General features: G+C 32.6%; 1 protein-coding gene and 1 long non-coding RNA gene across 5 annotated transcripts; one reads left to right on the forward strand and one right to left on the reverse strand.

Annotated features, from left to right (window-relative positions):
* The first annotated feature begins 258 nt into the window (after positions 1–258).
* Positions 259–19879, forward strand: mfng (MFNG O-fucosylpeptide 3-beta-N-acetylglucosaminyltransferase). The gene is made up of 8 exons (XM_051094996.1): positions 259–834; positions 9618–9663; positions 9745–9847; positions 9956–10109; positions 15156–15241; positions 15398–15563; positions 18455–18540; positions 19204–19879. Exons 1-8 carry the CDS (start codon positions 502–504, stop codon positions 19298–19300), a joined length of 1071 nt encoding a protein of 356 aa, XP_050950953.1. The 5' UTR covers positions 259–501; the 3' UTR covers positions 19301–19879.
* LOC127153758 (uncharacterized) lies at positions 16381–18094 on the reverse strand. Of its 4 annotated transcripts, XR_007825327.1 has the most exons (6): positions 18005–18094; positions 17478–17726; positions 17005–17088; positions 16645–16784; positions 16561–16588; positions 16381–16505 (listed from the first exon to the last, which is right to left on the reverse strand). It is a non-coding gene; the product is annotated as an uncharacterized LOC127153758 (long non-coding RNA). The 4 variants fall into 4 exon arrangements; XR_007825329.1 differs by lacking the exon at positions 16561–16588; XR_007825330.1 differs by lacking the exon at positions 16381–16505 and having other exon boundaries at positions 16509–16588; positions 16673–16784.
* Positions 19880–20201: the final 322 nt, after the last annotated feature.

Genomic DNA, 20201 nt, shown 5'->3' on the forward strand with positions numbered 1-20201 from the left:
ATTTAGCAGATTTTTGCGACGAGACAACTATATACAGAATAGCCTACGTGAGTGTACAGTCTGCGGATGCACCTTGTATACACGCTACATTTGGTTTTGATTTCCTACCGCGCGACAGAATGAGTTAGCCTTCAAAAAAGTTTTAAACAGGAAATTTGGTTTATTTGCACATTTGCAGCCGAACACACTTTATCTTATCGCTCACCATCGGAGCGTCACTGCGGAAAGTGGGCGGGGCGTAAAAAGTTTGCGAAGCCTGAAAGTGAATGAGTGACAGTTCATCCATCCTCAGCTCTTAACGCAGCGCATGGGGCATCAGGCAGGATCCGAGCGGAATTAGCAGATGAGAACTTCAACGGAATCACAATGAATTTGAACTACATATTCCAGCCCACGCAGGGACTTACAGTTTGGTGTATTTTTAAACAATCACGTCTTTGCGCCCGGTTATACTTGAACTAGTTGAATATGCGGTTAAAAGCGAATTAAGGATTTTAGAAGATGATCGTGAGGAGGTTGTTTCATGCACTGCCTGTCTTCGCTCTGACACTTTTCATCCTGCTTTTGCTGGATTTGCAACTGCGCACCCGGAGTGACCAAAAAACCACCGCGCCTTTTGCGCACGAAAAAACACCAAGATCTACAGCTCTGAGTCAAAACAGAGACGCTGTTAATGACAAACAAAGCCTACAACGTCAGAAATTTAGGGAGGTGAAGCCACATCCACCTTTAGGACTCAGTGACATCTTCATTGCAGTGAAAACCACTGGCAGGTTCCACAAGACCCGCCTTGCACTTCTTCTGGAGACTTGGATCTCCAGGACTAAAGACCACGTGAGTGTTCCTTATTAAATACTCCAGAGTAGGAGAATTGAATGTTAAACTGTGAGAAGACTGATTAACCAGCAGTCAATGTTTATGATTGTTCCTTGATCATTTGATCATGATTTGAGGTGCAGTTTCAATATCTGCTGCTGATGTCACAGGACGTCTGGAAGACGTATGCACATCCTGTGGCATCAGCTAGACGTTGTGTGCAAACGTTCTGGTGAAAGCACAGGTGCAAAACCTCAGACCTGCGTAGTGCCAAAGCCAAACAGGTTTGTTATGACTGTCGTACAAGTGGCACCTATGAAGTTCTCCAACCCTCACTGACTGATTGGTTGTGTTTCTTCGCTAAACACTGCAATTAAAGTCATTATTCACAAGCACGCATGAGCTAATTTTATTAACGTTGGCACCATGCCGCAAAGATTGGCCCACGAATGGGTGCATCTATATTAAAACGCAGCGATCTGCCCTATTTCCTGTTTCGTCCGCCCTGTGCTCGTTTATAGACTGAGCACTTCCTGTCTGTGTTCTCTAATTCAGCAATAGCCTTGTCACGAAGGGTTGAGATGGACTTTTAGGTCCTCTTTTTGTCACCAGAAGCAGAACTCACAGCTGTGACCTTTGAAAGACAAACTAATGAAGATGACTGACTGAAGGGGCTTTTTAATGAAGCCAGGTTTTGTTCTTTCCACAGTTTGTCTTGTAATGCTAAGGATTTGGTGTGGCAGTGAATTGAGGAGACATTTTTAAACTCAAATTACTTTAAATAAGCTCAGGGGTTTTACCAAAGGGTTCTGGGTTAATGCTTGCAGATACTGAAACCGTGTCTGATTTGACTGATCTAAAAGACTAAGTGTGTGGTTACAACACAGCCGCTCGGTGAAAAAGACCTGTGACATGTCATGGCCACATTTAACCGCAAAATCCAGAAAAAAAGAAAAAAAAGTGCACAGCGAAAGTTTTATGACCATTAAAATATTTTGTACTTTGATATTATGACATTATTTTAAAAACAATTAAGCACTTATGTGTTTCCAGACTATGATATCATAAAGGATTTATTAATTTTTTATTAATTTTGCAATTCTCAAATTGTATTGGTATATTTAAAAACATGTAAAATAACAAAACTAATATTAACATATATATTTATATGATATCAAATGTGGTATTTACTTATTTTAATGATAATAATAATAATGTTATTATTATTTTTAAAACAAGAACATTATTTATTTATTCATTTAATTTATGTTTATTATATTACACATTGTGTTATTGTTTTTTTATGTTTAATGTTTAATTTGCATTGTGGTGTTTTATTATTATTAAAGTAAACAAATACTATATTTTGTGTAATATAAGCATTATTTTAATATTTTGTTGTATTCTATCATATACCACAATGCAAAAAGTTATACATAAAATGTTATGTTTAAACAATAGCACCAATGTGTTATATAAGAAATATAAAATAAATAAATAAATTATTTACTTGTTTTTAAAATAATAATAGTAACATTATTATTATTATGTGATAATAATACCACAATATAAAGATGTTAATAAAAAAATATACATTTTATACAATAATACATCTTTTATATTAAATACCCAGTTTAGTTATTTTTTGAAGAATAATATATATAATATAATATATATAATAATTTTTTAAAACAAGTAAATAAATAATATATATAATATATATATATATATATATATATATATATATATTTTACATGTATTGTATTAGACACTGTGTTATTGTTTTTTTTTTTTTTTTTTTAAACTATGTTTAATAAAAACAATTTTGCATTGTGGTGTATTATTATTATTATTTTTATTATTATAAAAGTAAGTAAATACCATATTCTGTGTAATATAAGCACTATTTTAATACTTTGTTTTTATTATTATTTTGTTTAAACAATAACACCAAACATGTTAATAAAATATAAAGTTTAAACAAAAATACGACTTTTATATCAAATGAAATATACAATTTAGTATTTGTGTGATTTATGTGATTAATAATTAACAATACAAAAAAAAAAAAAAAAAAAAACTTTGAAAGGTCATAAAATGGTTTTAAATGATTTATGCAAAAAATAAAAATAAAAAATGCTATGTATGTATATATTTTGAAATATGGCCCTAATATGCTTTAGACAGATTTTGTGAAATTTTCCCACTATTTGTCAGTAACTTTTTATTTTGCATTATGCTATTTCATGCTCATATTTATTTATAATTTCTTTATTATATTTATTGCTTAAATCCATGTTGCATGAAACAAAATGTTCATAAGTGAAGCCCTGATCCTCAGCATTAATTCAGAGAAAGTAAGACACAGTTATTGGTTATTTTTGATATTTGGCAAAAAGCAAAAGTTGACACAGATTTATATATATATGTATATATATATATATAAACATTAAAAAATCTTGTGCTTCCCCCTTTATGGACCTCCATTTAAACTGTAAATTATTAGATTTGACTGTGGCCTGCTGCAACATGACATTAAGAAGCAGAACAAAGCCAGACTGACGTACTAACACATGCTTACACACATACACACTCGCGGTTTGGCAGGCGCTAACACCACAAGGAGGACTTTGGGAAGATGTTAGTGATTGGACTTGCTGAGCGTTATCTCTGAGTGGCTTGTCAAAACGAATTCCCAATGTGCAACTCAGGATGTAACACTTTCAAAGGAGCAGCCGTTACTCTAAATATAAGACGACAAGTGCGAAATAGTGGTGCTGCTGATCCAAATACTTGTACGATCAAAGAGAACTTGTGTGAAACGCTTGGGGCTAAAATTACTCTTGTATGGCATACTAATACGTTTGTTTTTTGTGTGTGTGTGTGTGTGTGTGTGTAAGAAACAACTCTCAAACATCAGCAGTTTGCCACTCTGAAAGTCTGAAACTCGCAGGGCTTGATGTTGAGGTTTTGCATCAGATTTTGGCTCTCAAAGTAAGAATTAAAAAAAAAATCCCTACTTCTGCTTTACTACTCCTGTTTTGAATATGAGCAAAGGGTGAGTGTGAGGAGGAAGTGTGTTCATCTTAAGTTTGAAGATTCAGCTTTTCCTTTTCCTCTGCGGGAAGACAGTGACTCAGATATGATTACTCAATATTTAAGTTTTGATGAGTTTGCAAGTGCTGCTTGCAAACATCCCTGCCATGCCATTGCTAGGGCATTGCCATGGGTATTTTAGGGCATGTTTACATGACAACGATACCAGTTCACACGGATTTGTGAAAATGCCTAAAAAAGCTGTATTGTCAGTCCCTATAACCTTGTGGGCAAGTGTGCCAATATATAACGTCCTTGCACTACGGGTGTCCCGAGTTCGAATCCTGCTTGAGGACCTTTCCTGATCTCTCTCCCACTTCGCTTCCTGTCTGCTCTACACTATCCCATCATAATAAATGCAAAAAACGTGAAAAATAAATTTGTATTATGCATCCAGGCCAGTAGGTGGCGATGTCACTTTGTAGGGAAACATTATGCACTTATGCACATACGCATTTTTGTAGACTAAACCTATAATACGTGTGCGTGTGCCATCACAGTTTTCTCACGTTCTAATTTTCGTAGTTTACACGTACACTGAAAAAAACATTTTCAAAAGTTTGCGATTTTAGGCCCCCAAACACTGTTGTCATGTCAACAAACGGTTAAAATGCATAAAAGTAGTTTTTTTTTAACAGTCATGTCATGCAAACACCCCCTTAGATGTTTTTTAGGGTATCCTAGCACTGTAATAAATTACCTGTCAAATGGTTGCTGTGTGTCCTGGGTGGTTGCTAGGGTTTTTTAGGGTATGTTTTCACAACAACAACTGTACTAAAAACTGAAAAGTTCTTCTTTTGCATTTTTAAATGTTTTGTGTACAGATGAAAACATTATCAAATGATACTCGTTCACACGGGTCTGTGAAAACGACTAAAAACGCTGTATTATGCATGCCAGGCCAGTAGATGTCGATGTCACAAAAAAATAGTGCTGTCGTGTTAATGAACAGTTAAAATGCATACAAATTTATAAAAAAGGGACATGTAAACACCCCCTTAGATAGAGTATTCTGACAATGTAATAAATTACCTGTCATATAGTTGCTAGGTGTCCTGAGTGGTTGCTAGGGTGTTTTAGGGTGTTTTCACAACAACAGCTGTACTAAAAACAAAAAGGTTTTCCTTTTGCATTTGTAAAAAGTTTTCTTTACAAACGACAACATTTTCAAAATGATACCCGTTCACACAGATCTCTGAAAATGACTAAAAAGGCTGCATTATGCATGCCAGGCCAGCAGGTGGTGATGTCACATTGTAGCGAAACACTATGCAGTTGCGTACATGGGCATTTCTGTAGACTGAACTTGTAATACATGTGCGCGGCGTCAACGTTTTCACAAATTCTTGTTTTTGTAGTTTACACAAAGACAATATCAGTATTGTTTTGAAAAAATGACACTTTGAAACCCGTCTAAACACAGTACTGTTTTAAAAAATGTAAACCCACTTTCTGGCTCCCAAAACACTCTTGATGTGTAAATGAATGGCTAAAATGCATACAAATTTTTACATTTTTCTTAGATTTCAATGGTATTCTGGTACTGTAATAAATTAGTTGTGAATTTACAGTAAATTATTGCATTACAGACACCATTACATTAAATTGTACAGTATCAATTATAATTGACAGCAAATTACAACAAAAGCGTGCACTCAGTATTGCAAAATATCCAATCCAATCTCACGGCAATTCATACATATTTTACGGGGTGACTTCACTTGTATGAATTTGTATCATTTGTGAAAAGTATTTTATGATGCTGCAAATTCATCTTCAAATGACAACCCCTAACTCCGCCCCTAAACCTACCCTTCACAGAAAACGTACAAAATCGTACAAGTGAAAATGACGAATTCGTATGAATTAGCCACCTCATAAAACATGTTCGAAATGGTCATGAGATAGTGTTGAAATAACTCACAATTCTAAGAAAAAAATTCAGACGCAAGAATTCTGTTTTTTCTCAAAATTCTAAGTTTACGTATCGCAGTTGTGTTTTTTGTTTCAGTCACGTAATAAAAATTGCGTAATTGCAACTTTACAATTCGTCTTTTTTCCCCTCTCAATTAGCCTACATGTTTATATTTTTCGTACAACCTCTTCTGTTCTGTTTAGAATTGTGAGAAATATTTTAGAATTAGCAGTTTATGAACTTGCATAAACCAGGAATTCTGATAAAAAAAAACAAACATAAAATTTATAAACTTGCAATTCTGATTTTTTTTTTTTTTTTTAACATAGGTGATTGCTAAAGTATTCTACGTGGTTGCTAAGGTGTTCTCTGTCTAGATATTCTAGTCAGTTGCTATGGCTTCAGTCTCTCATTCAGTGGAAGTCTGTGAAATTCGTTCATCCATTTTATGTAGCCTGCGGGGCAAAAGTCATCAATTTGATTTGTTATTAAAGTATACAATCCCAGTGTTAAATGCTTACGGTAAATGGGCTTGTTCAAATTACATTTCGAGTTCCAGCAGCGGGTTTTTAAGCACAGGACGTTGTTTGTGCTTGTCAGTTTTTGTGCTTCTGTTTGTGTGCCCTTTGCCTCTGTGCCAATAAGAGGAAGTGACAGCCGCAGACTGCGTTTTGAAACAATGACAAAACGGAAGTCTATCTTAACAGAGGAAGTCTTAAGCTGAGGAAACAGGAACAAAGTGTGAAACAACAACTCCGGCGCTTTTAACAAATGTTAGCAAAAAAAAAAAAAAACACCGGACATCCGAGCAAAGACTTTTTTCAGTGTTAGATTTTTGCTATTGAGCAGGTTCACAGACTAAAATTGTGTTTGTGATGTCTGTGCATAAGATGCTTTGATATTATAATCAGACGACGTTTTGGATGCATCTGCTTTTATTGTCTATCTCATTATGAGGCCTTTCTTGTCCTAATTTGTGCCCTTTTCTTATTCCATTCATCCTAGTTGTGCTTATTTCTTTCCCTCTCAAGTTGAGAAGACAAAATGTAGGCGCCTCGTCTACGAGTTTCACTTCATTATGCCGCTAATAGGCGTTTGTGCTGCCGTTTCACTTTCCAGACGGTGTTTTATGAGCCGCTGTCACCAGCCGCTTCGCTTTATCCGAAATGAGCGCTAAAGATCCACCCTTATGATTTACGAAGGAGCTCTGGATGTGAGTGGGCCGTTTCCACTCGCTCTGGCCCATTGGCTTTGATGGCCGCAGCATTGATCTGCGCGCTTCGATTATTCCGCTTGTAGTCAAGGACCGCGGTGGGAGCGGCACGTAGACTTACGATACGAGCCGTCTGGAGCACATAGCCGTCGTAATGAAGCTAAACTTTCAGAGTGACATCTCCACTGCATCATGGGGAACATTAAATTCGCTAGCAGTGGTGAGGTGTGTGTGTGTGAGAGAGAGAGAAACAAAACGGATGAGTAGAGGAATATGGTCGCGGCTGACCACAGATAGGATGTGTCGCTGTCTAGCAGGAAATAGCTCCTTAATCTGCTCCTCTCAGTTGGTTGTGGGACTTTTTATTTGATTAAATTCGGTTTTGTGGTTACAAACAACACTGAAAAGCTTCATTAATTAGGCTATATCATATTATATACTGTATATTCTACATCCTGACATTGTATAGGCCTATTATGAATTGTTGGCTCATGACAATCTGCTTTTGTTCCTCTTTCAGTAATTTAAAATGTACTAAAACTTCTCAAGCTATTGTCGGCGCTGATAGCCATGTGGCCAGCGCGCCGACATACAGTGCCGTTGCGTTACTGGCGTCCCGAGTTCGAATCGCGGTTTGAGGACCGGTTTTCTCGATCCCGCCCCATTTTCTCTCTCTTCCACTTCGCTTCCTTTCAGCTATGATCTGTTTTATCACAATACAAGCAAAAAGACCAAAAATAAACCTTAAAAAAAAACTTAATAACCTATTAAAAGTCATGTTTTGAATATGTTTAATAATAGTACTTTTAATAATTATAGGCCTATGATTACGTGTTTAATAATATAATAATACATTTTAATAACATTAAGAAATGGAATTATTCATTGTTAAGGTGAAATTAACCCACACAATCTGGAGAACACATTTATGACAAAAAAGAGAGAGAGAAAAAAAAAGAAAAAACAGCAAATAATAATAAATAATAAGCCTGTTGAATTTATATTTTATATAATAATATATTTTGATATTGTAATATATTTTATGGAATCTTGAATTTCTATTTAATTGTAGTAAAAAATGTAATATCTAATATTTAATGAGAATATACTTAATATTTAAAATAGATAATTAAAATGATTAAAATGTAATATTTTGTTATAATACTTACAGTTTTCAACAATGTCATAGTTTTGATATAATTTTTGTGTGTGTGTATATATATATATATATATATATTGACATAATCTGTTGAACTCATATTCAAAACCGCCATTGTAATCCATGGGATTCTGTTTCCGCCACTGAATGAAAACAGGTAATTGCAACTTTTTATGTCACAATTTTGACTTTTTTTCTGGCAATTGCGTGTTTATATCACGCAATTGTATAGAACACAGATACAAAAAATTGTGAGCTTATATCTAAATGGAAAAAAAATCAGAATGGGAGTTTGTATCACGCAATTCTGGCTTTATAACTCACAATTCACCCAACTGCAAGTTATCAAGTCAGAACTTTGAGATATAAACTACCTATACCTAAATTAAAAAAAGGTCATAATTGCGAGTTTATATCTCACAATTTCGACTTTTTTCTTGCATTTGAGAGTTAATATCATGCAATTCACGCAAATTATATAGAACACAGATATAAACTCGAAATTTTCCTCAGAATTCCGAGCTAATATCTAAATAGGAAAAAAGTCAGAATTGTGAGTTTATATCATACAATTCTGACTTTATAACTCCCAATTGCGAGTTTATATCAGGTAATTCACACAATTGTTATAAAGATATTCACACAAAGTTATAAAGTGTAATCTGTGCAATATAAAATTATGAAGTTTGAGTTATAAAGTCAAAACTGCGAGATATAAACTCACAATTCAAATTTTTTGTTCAGAATTGTGAGTTTACACAGAAAAAAACATCAGAAGTGCAAGTTTATATCATGCAAGTCTGACTTTATAGCTTGCGATTGCAAAAAAAGTCAGAATTGTGAGATAAAAAATTGTAAAAACCTTTTATTTTTTATTAATTGGTTGAAACAGGCTTTCACAGAAATCTGTGAAAATACTGAATAAAATATTTAATAATTAAAAAACACTCCTTAAATAAATGTACCATTCTTAAAAATTCTATATTTTTAAGAAAAACTTTTAATTGACTGTATTTTCGTTGTTTAATTAATTATTTTTTTTAATATTCATCAGACTATGAGACTAATCCCAACTATCAGATTAATTTTTTAAAATAATATTTCTGTATTTGTTGTTTTTGCCAACCCAGTTATCTCAGCGGTAGTTCTTAGACACTTTCACACAAAAACACAAACAGCAGTTGTGTCGTCCCACCTTGAGACAACATTGGTAATTACAAACCAGAATTCTAATGGCAAAACTGAGAACACAGATGCTCTGAGGCCTCCTGGTGCACCAGCTGTTGTCTCGCAGCGGTGCATGTTGGGAGTTTGGATGTTACTTGCCCTCATAAGACCACCAGGCTCTCACTGCACCATTTCAGAATTAATTTGCAGGTTTTGCCTCATAAATTTGCCTTTATGTTTCACTTCTACAGACGTACATCTTCACAGACAGTCCAGATGATGACATCTCCTCTGAAGGTAGATCATCTTTCTTCTTCAGGACCGATCTAAGGTTATGAATCTTTGTCGTGAACTCAGTGCATGTGTCTTTGCTCACAGGATTTAACGTCGTCGTCACCAACTGCCCGCCGGAGCACAGTCATCAAGCTTTATCCTGCAAGATGGCGGCCGAGTACGACCACTTCATGGCCTCTGGCAAAAAGTGAGTTGGACAGTAACATAATGTGACCAATGAAGCATTCACTTAAGTTAGTATTATATATAGTTCATATGTATGATTATTTATTTATATATTAACTTATTTCCGCAGGTGGTTGTGTCATGTTGATGACGATAACTACCTGAACCCTGGAGCTCTTCTCTCTCTCCTGACGGACTTCCCAGCGGACGGCGATATCTATGTGGGCAAACCAAGTCTGGATCGACCGATGAGAGCTCAGGAGCTGCTGGAAGGAAATAAGACGGTTAGTTGTTTTATTGATATTTTTATTTTTTACTAACATTTTTCTGCCATGAACTTGTAGCAAAAGAGCCTTTTCCTTCAAGGATCAATCAGTGATTAGAGCTTTATTGCTTATTGATCTGGACATTTCTGTCTGGTCTTTTAAAACGTATAGCCGGAGAGAAAAACCGCCAATACTGCTGGGGGAATTAATCCAATCATGTACAATGTGTGATGGCGGTCACTGGAGTGTGTGTGTTTGTAGTCCTGCTGTCTCAGTAGTGTGTGTTTGTGTGAGGTCTGCAGGAACAGACAAGCCATTCAGTTCAGGTTACTTCATCCTTTCTCTCTCTCTGTTTCTCTGCTCTACTGATCTCTTGGGTCACAAAGGCACCTGGGTAATAAAAATGAAACCCGTCTGTTCATTTCTGCCACCCTGCTGGACTTTACCTCTGTTCATTGGAATGAAAGACCAAAAAAAAAATTTTTTTTTACCCAAACTCATTTCTGTGGTTCAAACCTGGAGTCTTTTAGTTTCTTTTTTGTTTCTGTCTTTGCGTAGGATTTTATATATTTGTTTGTTTCCTTGTTTGTTTGATGATTAGGGGACAAAATCTGCCAAAAACAGTATGCATGCTTCATATTTCTCTATAAAATCATAAGAAGAAAACAAAAATGAACCAGAAATAGTAAGAAATATTTTAATGCAATAATGAAATGTAAAATAGTGCTTTATGTCTTTAATTTCTTATAACAAATTATGCAAATTATTTGAAGTAATAATACTGAATTATTAATGGTAATGAGAGGCAACGTAAATTTTTAAAGTATTTGTAGAGTATTTTTAATACATATATGAAGTTAATGTTTATACAAAATGTGAACCGTTTTTGAGTAATCCTTTAGAAAAAAAAGAAATATATTATATTTATACATACAAAATATGTTCACATAAAATATTTACATTTTATGAATAATATATAATATTTTTTTAATTTATTTATTATTACATATAAAGTGTGTGTGTGTGTATATATATATATATATATATATATATATATATATAAAACAAAAAATATATTGTTTATGTTTTATTTATTATTTTATTATATGTAAAGTATACATTAATATTATAAATAAAAATGTAAAATTTAAAATACATATTAAGTATATGTCTATATAAATGGTACATTTTATTTAAAATATATTTAAAATGTTTTTTTAATACATATGGTGCATATTTACATTATAAATGTATTTTTATATTTATATATTTTTTACATTTTTAATTTCAATATTTTTAGTAAATATTTTTAATATGTATATTAAGTATGTCTATATAAAACGTTTATTAAATTTTCATTAAATATTTATATAATATATAATTATAATATTATAATATTTTATTTAAAAAATAAATATGTAATATTTATATTTTATTCATTATATTATTACATATTAAGTATATATTTACATTATATATATTTTTTTATATTGTAAAAAATATATATATTTTTGAATACATATTACGTATGTCTATATAAAAAGTATATACATTTTATTTAAAATACACACACAAACACCCATATATATATATATATATATATATATATATATGCATATATATATGTTTATATTTTATTTATTATTTTATTACAAGTATACATTTACATTATAAATATATTTTTTATTAAAATATTAATTTAATTTAATAATTACTTTAATTTAAATATTTTAATAAATATTTTTAAATACATATTAAGTATATGTCTTTATAAAATGTTAATACATTTTATTTAAAGTATTTATATATAAATTTTATATTTTTTTATTATTTTAGTACGTATAAAGCATATATTTATACTTTATATATAATAAATATTTTTAAATAAATATTAGATATATGTCTTTATAAAATGTTAATACATAAGTTAACTATAAAGTATAGATTTGCATTATAAATATAATTTTTTATTTTTACATTTTTAATAAATATTTTCAATACATGTTAAGTATGTTTATATTTTATTTTATTTGTCAATGTTTAAAAAGTTTCACATTTTTCTGCCTACTGCTTTTTATTTATTTTTTAACAAATAAAACGTGTGTATGTGTGTGTGTGTGTGTGTGTATACATATACGCACACACACACACACATACACACGTTTTATTTGTTTTTTTATTATGTTTGTGTATAATATTTATAAACATATATATTTGTTTTTTGTTTTTTTGTGGTGTTACTCTCCTAACTCTCGTCTTACTCTCCTGCTTCCTTTGCTTTGTTCCCCAACATCTTCCTCTATATATAACACTGCTTTTTCTCAGTTGGACACTCAAAGCCCTGCTGAATCTAAACTGCTGTTTCGTTCTGCTGAACACAACCTGATCCATCCTCTCTGCCTCTCTGTCTGTCCTCTGTGTTGTTTATGTCCACATTTATATGTCTGGCTGGACAGGCCACAACTCCCTACAGGGGAGGAATACGGTCGAAAGGATGAGAGGACAGAAAAGAGCTGCGTGTTACCTTGAGGGTAACGGCCACATGGAGGAATGAAGGGAGAGATAAACGAATTTGGGGACGAGTAGATGGACACGGTCAGATTTATGCCCCTGTTGCTTATGATGCTCCACAGAATCCCACAGGAAAACAAACCTGCTCAGACTTTCATGAAAAGCCAAGAAATGAAGAGCAGATAAGCATAGAGAGCTCACAATGGGAGAGAAATTCATGGTTTAAAGAAGTGATTCAAATTTAAATGGAAGGAAATAGAAAAGTAAAATGGAATGAAATTCGAATGAATACATTTTATACAACAGTTGTCTTCAGTGGTGGTGGGTGTTTGACTCAGGTCACCTGGTGTATGTAAAAGACACATGATCATTTTTTAACGTACTATAACCTCCAAGAAACACCTCATACGTGGCCGCTCTAAAGTATCTAAAGCTCTAAAGGCGGTTTCCTTGGTATAAATGCTTGGATAACTCAAAATAATGGCTAGTGTGGTGGCTGTGTTATACGTAAAACTACCAACATCTGGACAAAAATTATGTTTTAGTTGCAAAACATTGGTTAATGGAAATGCCATCATTTCACAATAGTTTTTTATTGCTAAAGTTTTGCACAAATCTGTAATGGAAATGCAGCTAATGAATCATTTACTTAAATCATTTGTTCGAAAGCACAGATTAATTCAGGAACGAAAACTAGCGACTTTATAACTGAGTCATTGAATGGTTCACGTAACCGATTCATTTAAAATGCTGAATCGTTAGGAAACAAAACAGTGACCATTTATATGAATAAGCCAATGAATCAGTTGTTCAACCACTTTGTTCAGAAATGCTGAATCATGCAGGAGTAAAACAAGTGACCATTTTTTATGAATGAACCAATGAATCATTCATTCAACTGATTCATTTATAAACACTAAATCTTTTAGGCACAAAACTATGAGTCAATGAATCATTCACTTCATGTTATAAATGAATATTATATATAGTATATATAGTTTTAATATATGAAATTATATGATTACTGTGCAAAATATATATATTTTTTCATACATTGTTTCAAATGAATGCAATATAAGCATTAGCTACTGTATGTAATATGTTTTTACCCATTGCATTCAGGAACGAAAACAAGCAACTTTATAATTTAATCATTGAATCGTTCACACAACCAATTCATTTGAAACATTTAATCATTAAGGAACAAAACAGTGACCATTTATATAAATTAGAAGATGATTCAGTTATTCAGTCACTTTGTTCAAAAATGCTGAATCATGCAGGAACAAATGACTGTTTTTTATGAATGAACCAATGAATCATTCATTCAACTGATTCCTTTTAAACACCAAGTCATTCAGGCACAAAACAAGTGACTGTCTTGATGAGTCAATGAATCATTTACTTAATATTATATATAGTTGAAATATATGAAATTATATAATTACTGTACATAATATAATTTTTTCATATGTTGTTTCAAATGTATGAAATTGTATTAGCTACTATATATAATGCATTTTTACCCATTGCATTCAGGAACAAAAACAAATGACTTTATAATTCAATCACTGAATTGTTCACACAACCGATTCATTTAAAATGATGAATCATTATGGGAAAAAAACAGCGATTGTGACTGCCTTAATGAGTCCAAATATACTAAATTATATAATTACTGTACATTATATATATATATATATATATATATATATATATATATATATATTTATATAAACATGAAACAAGCAACTTTATAACTGAATCATTGCATTGTTCACACAACCGATTCATTTAAAATCATTAAGGAACAAAACAGTGACCGTCTATATGAATCTGTCATCAAATCTGTCGCTTTCATTATTTGTTAATCAATAAGGAACAAAACATTAACCAAATATATGAATGAGATGATGAATCAGTCATTCAGCTGCTTCATTCAAAAATGCTCAATCATGCAAGAACAAAACAAGTAACCGTTTTTTTATGAATGAGCCAATGAATCATTCATTCATCTGATTCATTCATAAACACTAAATCATTCAGGCACAAAACAAGTGACAAGTTTAATGAGTCAATGAATCATTCATTTAATAACATATAAATTAACATTATATTTAGTTAAATTATATGATATTATATCATTACTGTACATAATATAATCAGATGTATGAAAAGCAAAAATTATCTACTGTAGATAATATATTTTTACCCACTGCACAAGGTTTTCTGAGGAACCTGCTTTGAGGTTTATCCGCAAGTCTTTTTGCTTAAATACCTTCTTTAGGTGAGGCTTTTTACTCAGAACCTCAGCGAGTCTCCACATGTTCTCCTGTATAACTATCACTCACTGACCGATTGCACCACTAGAACTTCAAATGTTTTAGAGCCTTGATTCTTTAATCATAAGGAACTATAGTGACAAGACATGAGCATGTGAGATATTTTCTTGAAATTTTCATGTATGTGTACAATCTTGTGTGCCATATAGAGCCACATCATAAGGCTGATGTGGAAACTGACTGGTTGACTTTTCCCCCTGTTTTGTTTTAGAGGGACGTCCATTTCTGGTTCGCTACAGGAGGGGCTGGTTTCTGTCTGAGCAGGAAGCTGGCAGAGAAGATGGCACCGTGGGCAAGGTGAGGCCTGATTCAGTGTGTGTGTGTTTGACTTTAATTCTGAGGCTATTTCATGCATATGTTGGTACTTGTGTCTTGGTACCTCATTTGTTTCTCCTAGACAGCAATGAGACTGAATTGAGAGCATCTCTGTTAGCTGCATGTCTCTGTTTGCAGTGGTCCCAGGTTCGAGCAGACATCTGCTTTGATCATGCTACCTGATGACTGTACGGTGGGCTTTATAGTTGAGAGGCGTCTGGGAATCTCAATGGTCCACAGCAACATGTTCCACTCTCATCTGGAAAACCTACTTCTTATTGCAGCTAGCGATATCCCAAAACAGGTGAGATTTTTAGTGGTGGCTAGTATTGCTTAAGTATTAAAGTATTGGTATGGCAATGAATAATAGCATACTTTGATAAAAGTATCTTTTAACTTAGTAAGCAACCTCCTACTTTAGCATCCATCTAGGATACCTTAGCAACCATATAGAATACTATAGCAACCACCTCAAGGAACTGAAAGCTAGTATTTTACCTCAAAGAACTGAAAGGTTATTATTTACCACAAAGAACCGAAGGCTAATATTTTACCTCAAAGAACTTAACGCTAATATTTTACCTCCAATAACTGAAGGATAATATTTACCACAAAGAACAGGATGCTAATATTTTACCTCAAATAACTGAAAGCTAGTATTTTACCTCAAATAACTGGATGCTAATATTTACCACAAAGAACTGAAGGCTAATATTTTACCTCCAATAACTGAAGGATAATATTTACCACAAAGAACAGGATGCTAATATTTTACCTCAAATAACTGAAAGCTAGTATTTTACCTCAAATAACTGGATGCTAATATTTACCACAAAGAACTGAAGGCTAATATTTTACCTCCAATAACTGAAGGATAATATTTACCACAAAGAACAGGATGCTAATATTTTACCTCAAGGAACTGAAAGCTAGTATTTTACCACAAAGAACTGAAGGCTAATGTTTACCACAAAGAACCGAAGGCTAATATTTTACCTCAAAGAACTTAACGCTAATATTTTGCCTTAAATAACTGAAGGATAATATTTACCACAAGGAACAGGATGCTAATATTTTACCTCAGAGAACAAGATGCTAATATTTTACCTCAAAGAGCTGAAGGGCAATATTTTACCTCAAAGAACTGGACTCTAACATTTTACCTCAAAGAACTGAAGGATAATATTTACCTCAAAGAAGTGGATGATAATATTTTACCTCAAATAACTGGATGCTAATATTTTACCTCAAAGAACTGAAGGATAATATTTATCTCAGAGAACTAGATGATAATATTTTACCTCAAATAACTGGATGCTAATATTTTACCTCAAATAACTGGATGCTAATATTTTACCTCAAATAACTGAAGGCTAATATTTTACCTCAAATAACTGAAGGCTAATATTTTACCTCAAATAACTGGATGCTAATATTTTACCTCAAATAACTGAAGGCTAATATTTTACCTCAAATAACTGGATGCTAATATTTTACCTCAAATAACTGAAGGCTAATATTTTACCTCAAAGAACTGAAGGATAATATTTACCTCAAATAACTGAAGGCTAATATTTTACCTCAAAGAACTGAAGGATAATATTTACCTCAAATAACTGAAGGCTAATATTTTACCTCAAAGAACTGAAGGATAATATTTACCTCAAATAACTGAAGGCTAATATTTTACCTCAAAGAACTGAAGGATAATATTTATCTCAGAGAACTTGATGATAATATTTTACCTCAAATAACTGGATGCTAATATTTTACCTCAAATAACTGAAGGCTAATATTTTACCTCAAATAACTGAAGGCTAATATTTTACCTCAAAGAACTGAAGGGTAATATTTACCTCAAATAACTGAAGGCTAATATTTTACCTCAAATAACTGAAGGCTAATATTTTACCTCAAATAACTGAAGGCTAATATTTTACCTCAAATAACTGAAGGCTAATATTTTACCTCAAAGAACTGAAGGATAATATTTACCTCAAAGAAGTGGATGATAATATTTTACCTCAAATAACTGGATGCTAATATTTTACCTCAAAGAACTGAAGGATAATATTTATCTCAGAGAACTAGATGATAATATTTTACCTCAAATAACTGGATGCTAATATTTTACCTCAAATAACTGGATGCTAATATTTTACCTCAAATAACTGAAGGCTAATATTTTACCTCAAATAACTGGATGCTAATATTTTACCTCAAATAACTGGATGCTAATATTTTACCTCAAATAACTGAAGGCTAATATTTTACCTCAAATAACTGGATGCTAATATTTTACCTCAAATAACTGAAGGCTAATATTTTACCTCAAAGAACTGAAGGATAATATTTACCTCAAATAACTGAAGGCTAATATTTTACCTCAAAGAACTGAAGGATAATATTTACCTCAAATAACTGAAGGCTAATATTTTACCTCAAAGAACTGAAGGATAATATTTACCTCAAATAACTGAAGGCTAATATTTTACCTCAAAGAACTGAAGGATAATATTTATCTCAGAGAACTTGATGATAATATTTTACCTCAAATAACTGGATGCTAATATTTTACCTCAAATAACTGAAGGCTAATATTTTACCTCAAATAACTGAAGGCTAATATTTTACCTCAAAGAACTGAAGGGTAATATTTACCTCAAATAACTGAAGGCTAATATTTTACCTCAAATAACTGAAGGCTAATATTTTACCTCAAATAACTGAAGGCTAATATTTTACCTCAAATAACTGAAGGCTAATATTTTACCTCAAAGAACTGAAGGATAATATTTACCTCAAATAACTGAAGGCTAATATTTTACCTCAAAGAACTGAAGGATAATATTTATCTCAAAGAACTAGATGATAATATTTTACCTCAAAGAACTGGATGCTAATATTTTACCTCAAATAACTGGATGCTAATATTTTACCTCAAAGAACTGAAGGCTATATTTTACATTAAATAACTGAAGGCTAATATTTCACGTCAAATAAATGAAGGCTAATATTTTAGCTCAAATAATTGAAGGCTAATGTTTTACCTTAAAGATCTGGACACTAATATTTTAGCTGCCAAGACACATCTTAGCCCAAAATGAGATGGTTATTCAAAATCAGACTATTTATTCAATTCTTACAGTATGTTATCTGTTCTTTCTGTTTGTTTCTCTACCTCCAACACTAAAGGTGACTCTCAGCTACGGATGGTTTGAGAATAAAATGAACAGTGTTGAGCTAAAAGGAGTTTTTACCAAAGATGAAGATCCGTCCAGGTTAGTCATGCACACACCTTCACACACCCACAGGCCCTGTGGATACGGATTTGCTATTTATGACTAAAAGATGACGCATACTGCCACTAACTCCACTTTCCTTTGTTCATTCAAGACAAATTGCCAAAAAAAGTGAAGTTAAAATGAGATATAACCACTTTAACTGATGTAAAATCATGTTATCCTTCTACTAAAGTTGCTGAAATCTAATTTCATGCTAATACTTCTCTGTTTATCTGTAAAATATGCTTACCACAGTGAGTTTGGTATCTTTTAGCATATCTTTCTGCCTGTGTTAGCATTAAACATCCAAGCCTTTTCTGTTATCACCACAAATCCATGCTTACACACTTCGTGCGCAGACATCTCTTACGGGCAGTTTAAAAGCACTTCTTCATTGTATGTCTTAATCTGCCTAATCTGAGTAAATTTGTCTGTATGGGTCGCCAAACTCCTCACAGGCTAAAAGGTTTTGCGTTTTCCTCAAAAGATAACGCATACTTGTTTTTAAGACCCAGTAAAGTTTGGTTCCTGCTCAAGATTTCTTTAACTTCAACCAGGGCTTGAAGCCAAAGCTATAAGACAAACTAATCCTTTTTTCAAAGCATTTTTTAAATCTACTACTTTTAAAAACTCATCACAGACTTTTTTTTTTTTTTCCAGGTTCAGGACAGTCCATTGTCTTCTGTACCCTACAACAAATTGGTGCCCTGTAGCCCTCAAAAGCGCCTTGTCATGGAATCAGCATGTTCTCCCATGATGCAATTGGCCTAAATGGACAATAATCATGTATAATGTGAGAATTTCAATGCCTAAAGTCTCCAAGACATTTGTGTTTTGTAAGGACCAAGGAGCCAACAAAGGCCAAAAGCACTGCATGTTGGTCAAACGAGGAAACTGAGAAACCTCAACATTTTAACTGAGCCATTGTTGTTATTGAAATTGGAAGTGTAACTTCTGTCTACACGCTGCACATTTTGTTTTTTATATGATCTTTTGATTCATTGACTCCTAAATATTTTTGTGATTATCAAATAACACATCTCTGTCAATGCACTGTATATTAGTTTCTAAGTGTAAAAATGCTTTAAAATCAGTTCACTTGATGAATATGTTGTTTTTAAACTTTTAAAATCAAAAGACTTCAAAACAGGGTAATCAAAATATTTTCTTGGTATTATCACTTGTATTTGCACTGTACGCATTTTGATTACTGTAATGTATTTGTAGTGTATGATTTACATGAAGCACTTCAGATAAGTGGATGTCCACTAAAATATGTTTTTAAATACATTTTATACAGTGTTAGCTAAATAAAGATTATTTTCTTCTATAATGATTCTGAATTATTTCTGAATTATTTAACTTTCCTACATTAGACTGGTAGTGAATTGATGCATTTGTGTAAGAAAAATTAACATATTTACTAAAGATTAAAGAGTGGCGTTCCAGCGGATGATGCGGAAGCGCAGAGGAGATAGCAAAATGAAACACCGGTCACGATTTAGATGTACAAAATGAGGATTTGATGGAGTTTAAACTCCGGAGCCATGTGGAGCACTTTTTATGATGGATGGATGCACTTTACTGGACTTAAAAATCTCAACAGCCATTCACTGCCATTATAAAGCTTGGAAGAGCCAAGACATTTTTTAATATAA

This window comes from Labeo rohita, chromosome 22 (assembly GCF_022985175.1).
Source record: "Labeo rohita strain BAU-BD-2019 chromosome 22, IGBB_LRoh.1.0, whole genome shotgun sequence".
Taxonomy (NCBI): Eukaryota; Metazoa; Chordata; class Actinopteri; order Cypriniformes; family Cyprinidae; genus Labeo; species Labeo rohita.

Bases quoted from the DNA above. Each gene is read 5' to 3' on its own strand.
- mfng (XM_051094996.1), top strand. From the start codon at position 502: ATGATCGTGAGGAGGTTGTTTCATGCACTGCCTGTCTTCGCTCTGACA. The intron at 9,848-9,955 runs GTGAGTTGGACA...TTATTTCCGCAG, and splicing joins TTCATGGCCTCTGGCAAAAA to GTGGTTGTGTCATGTTGATG. The intron at 10,110-15,155 runs GTTAGTTGTTTT...GTTTTGTTTTAG, and splicing joins TGCTGGAAGGAAATAAGACG to AGGGACGTCCATTTCTGGTT.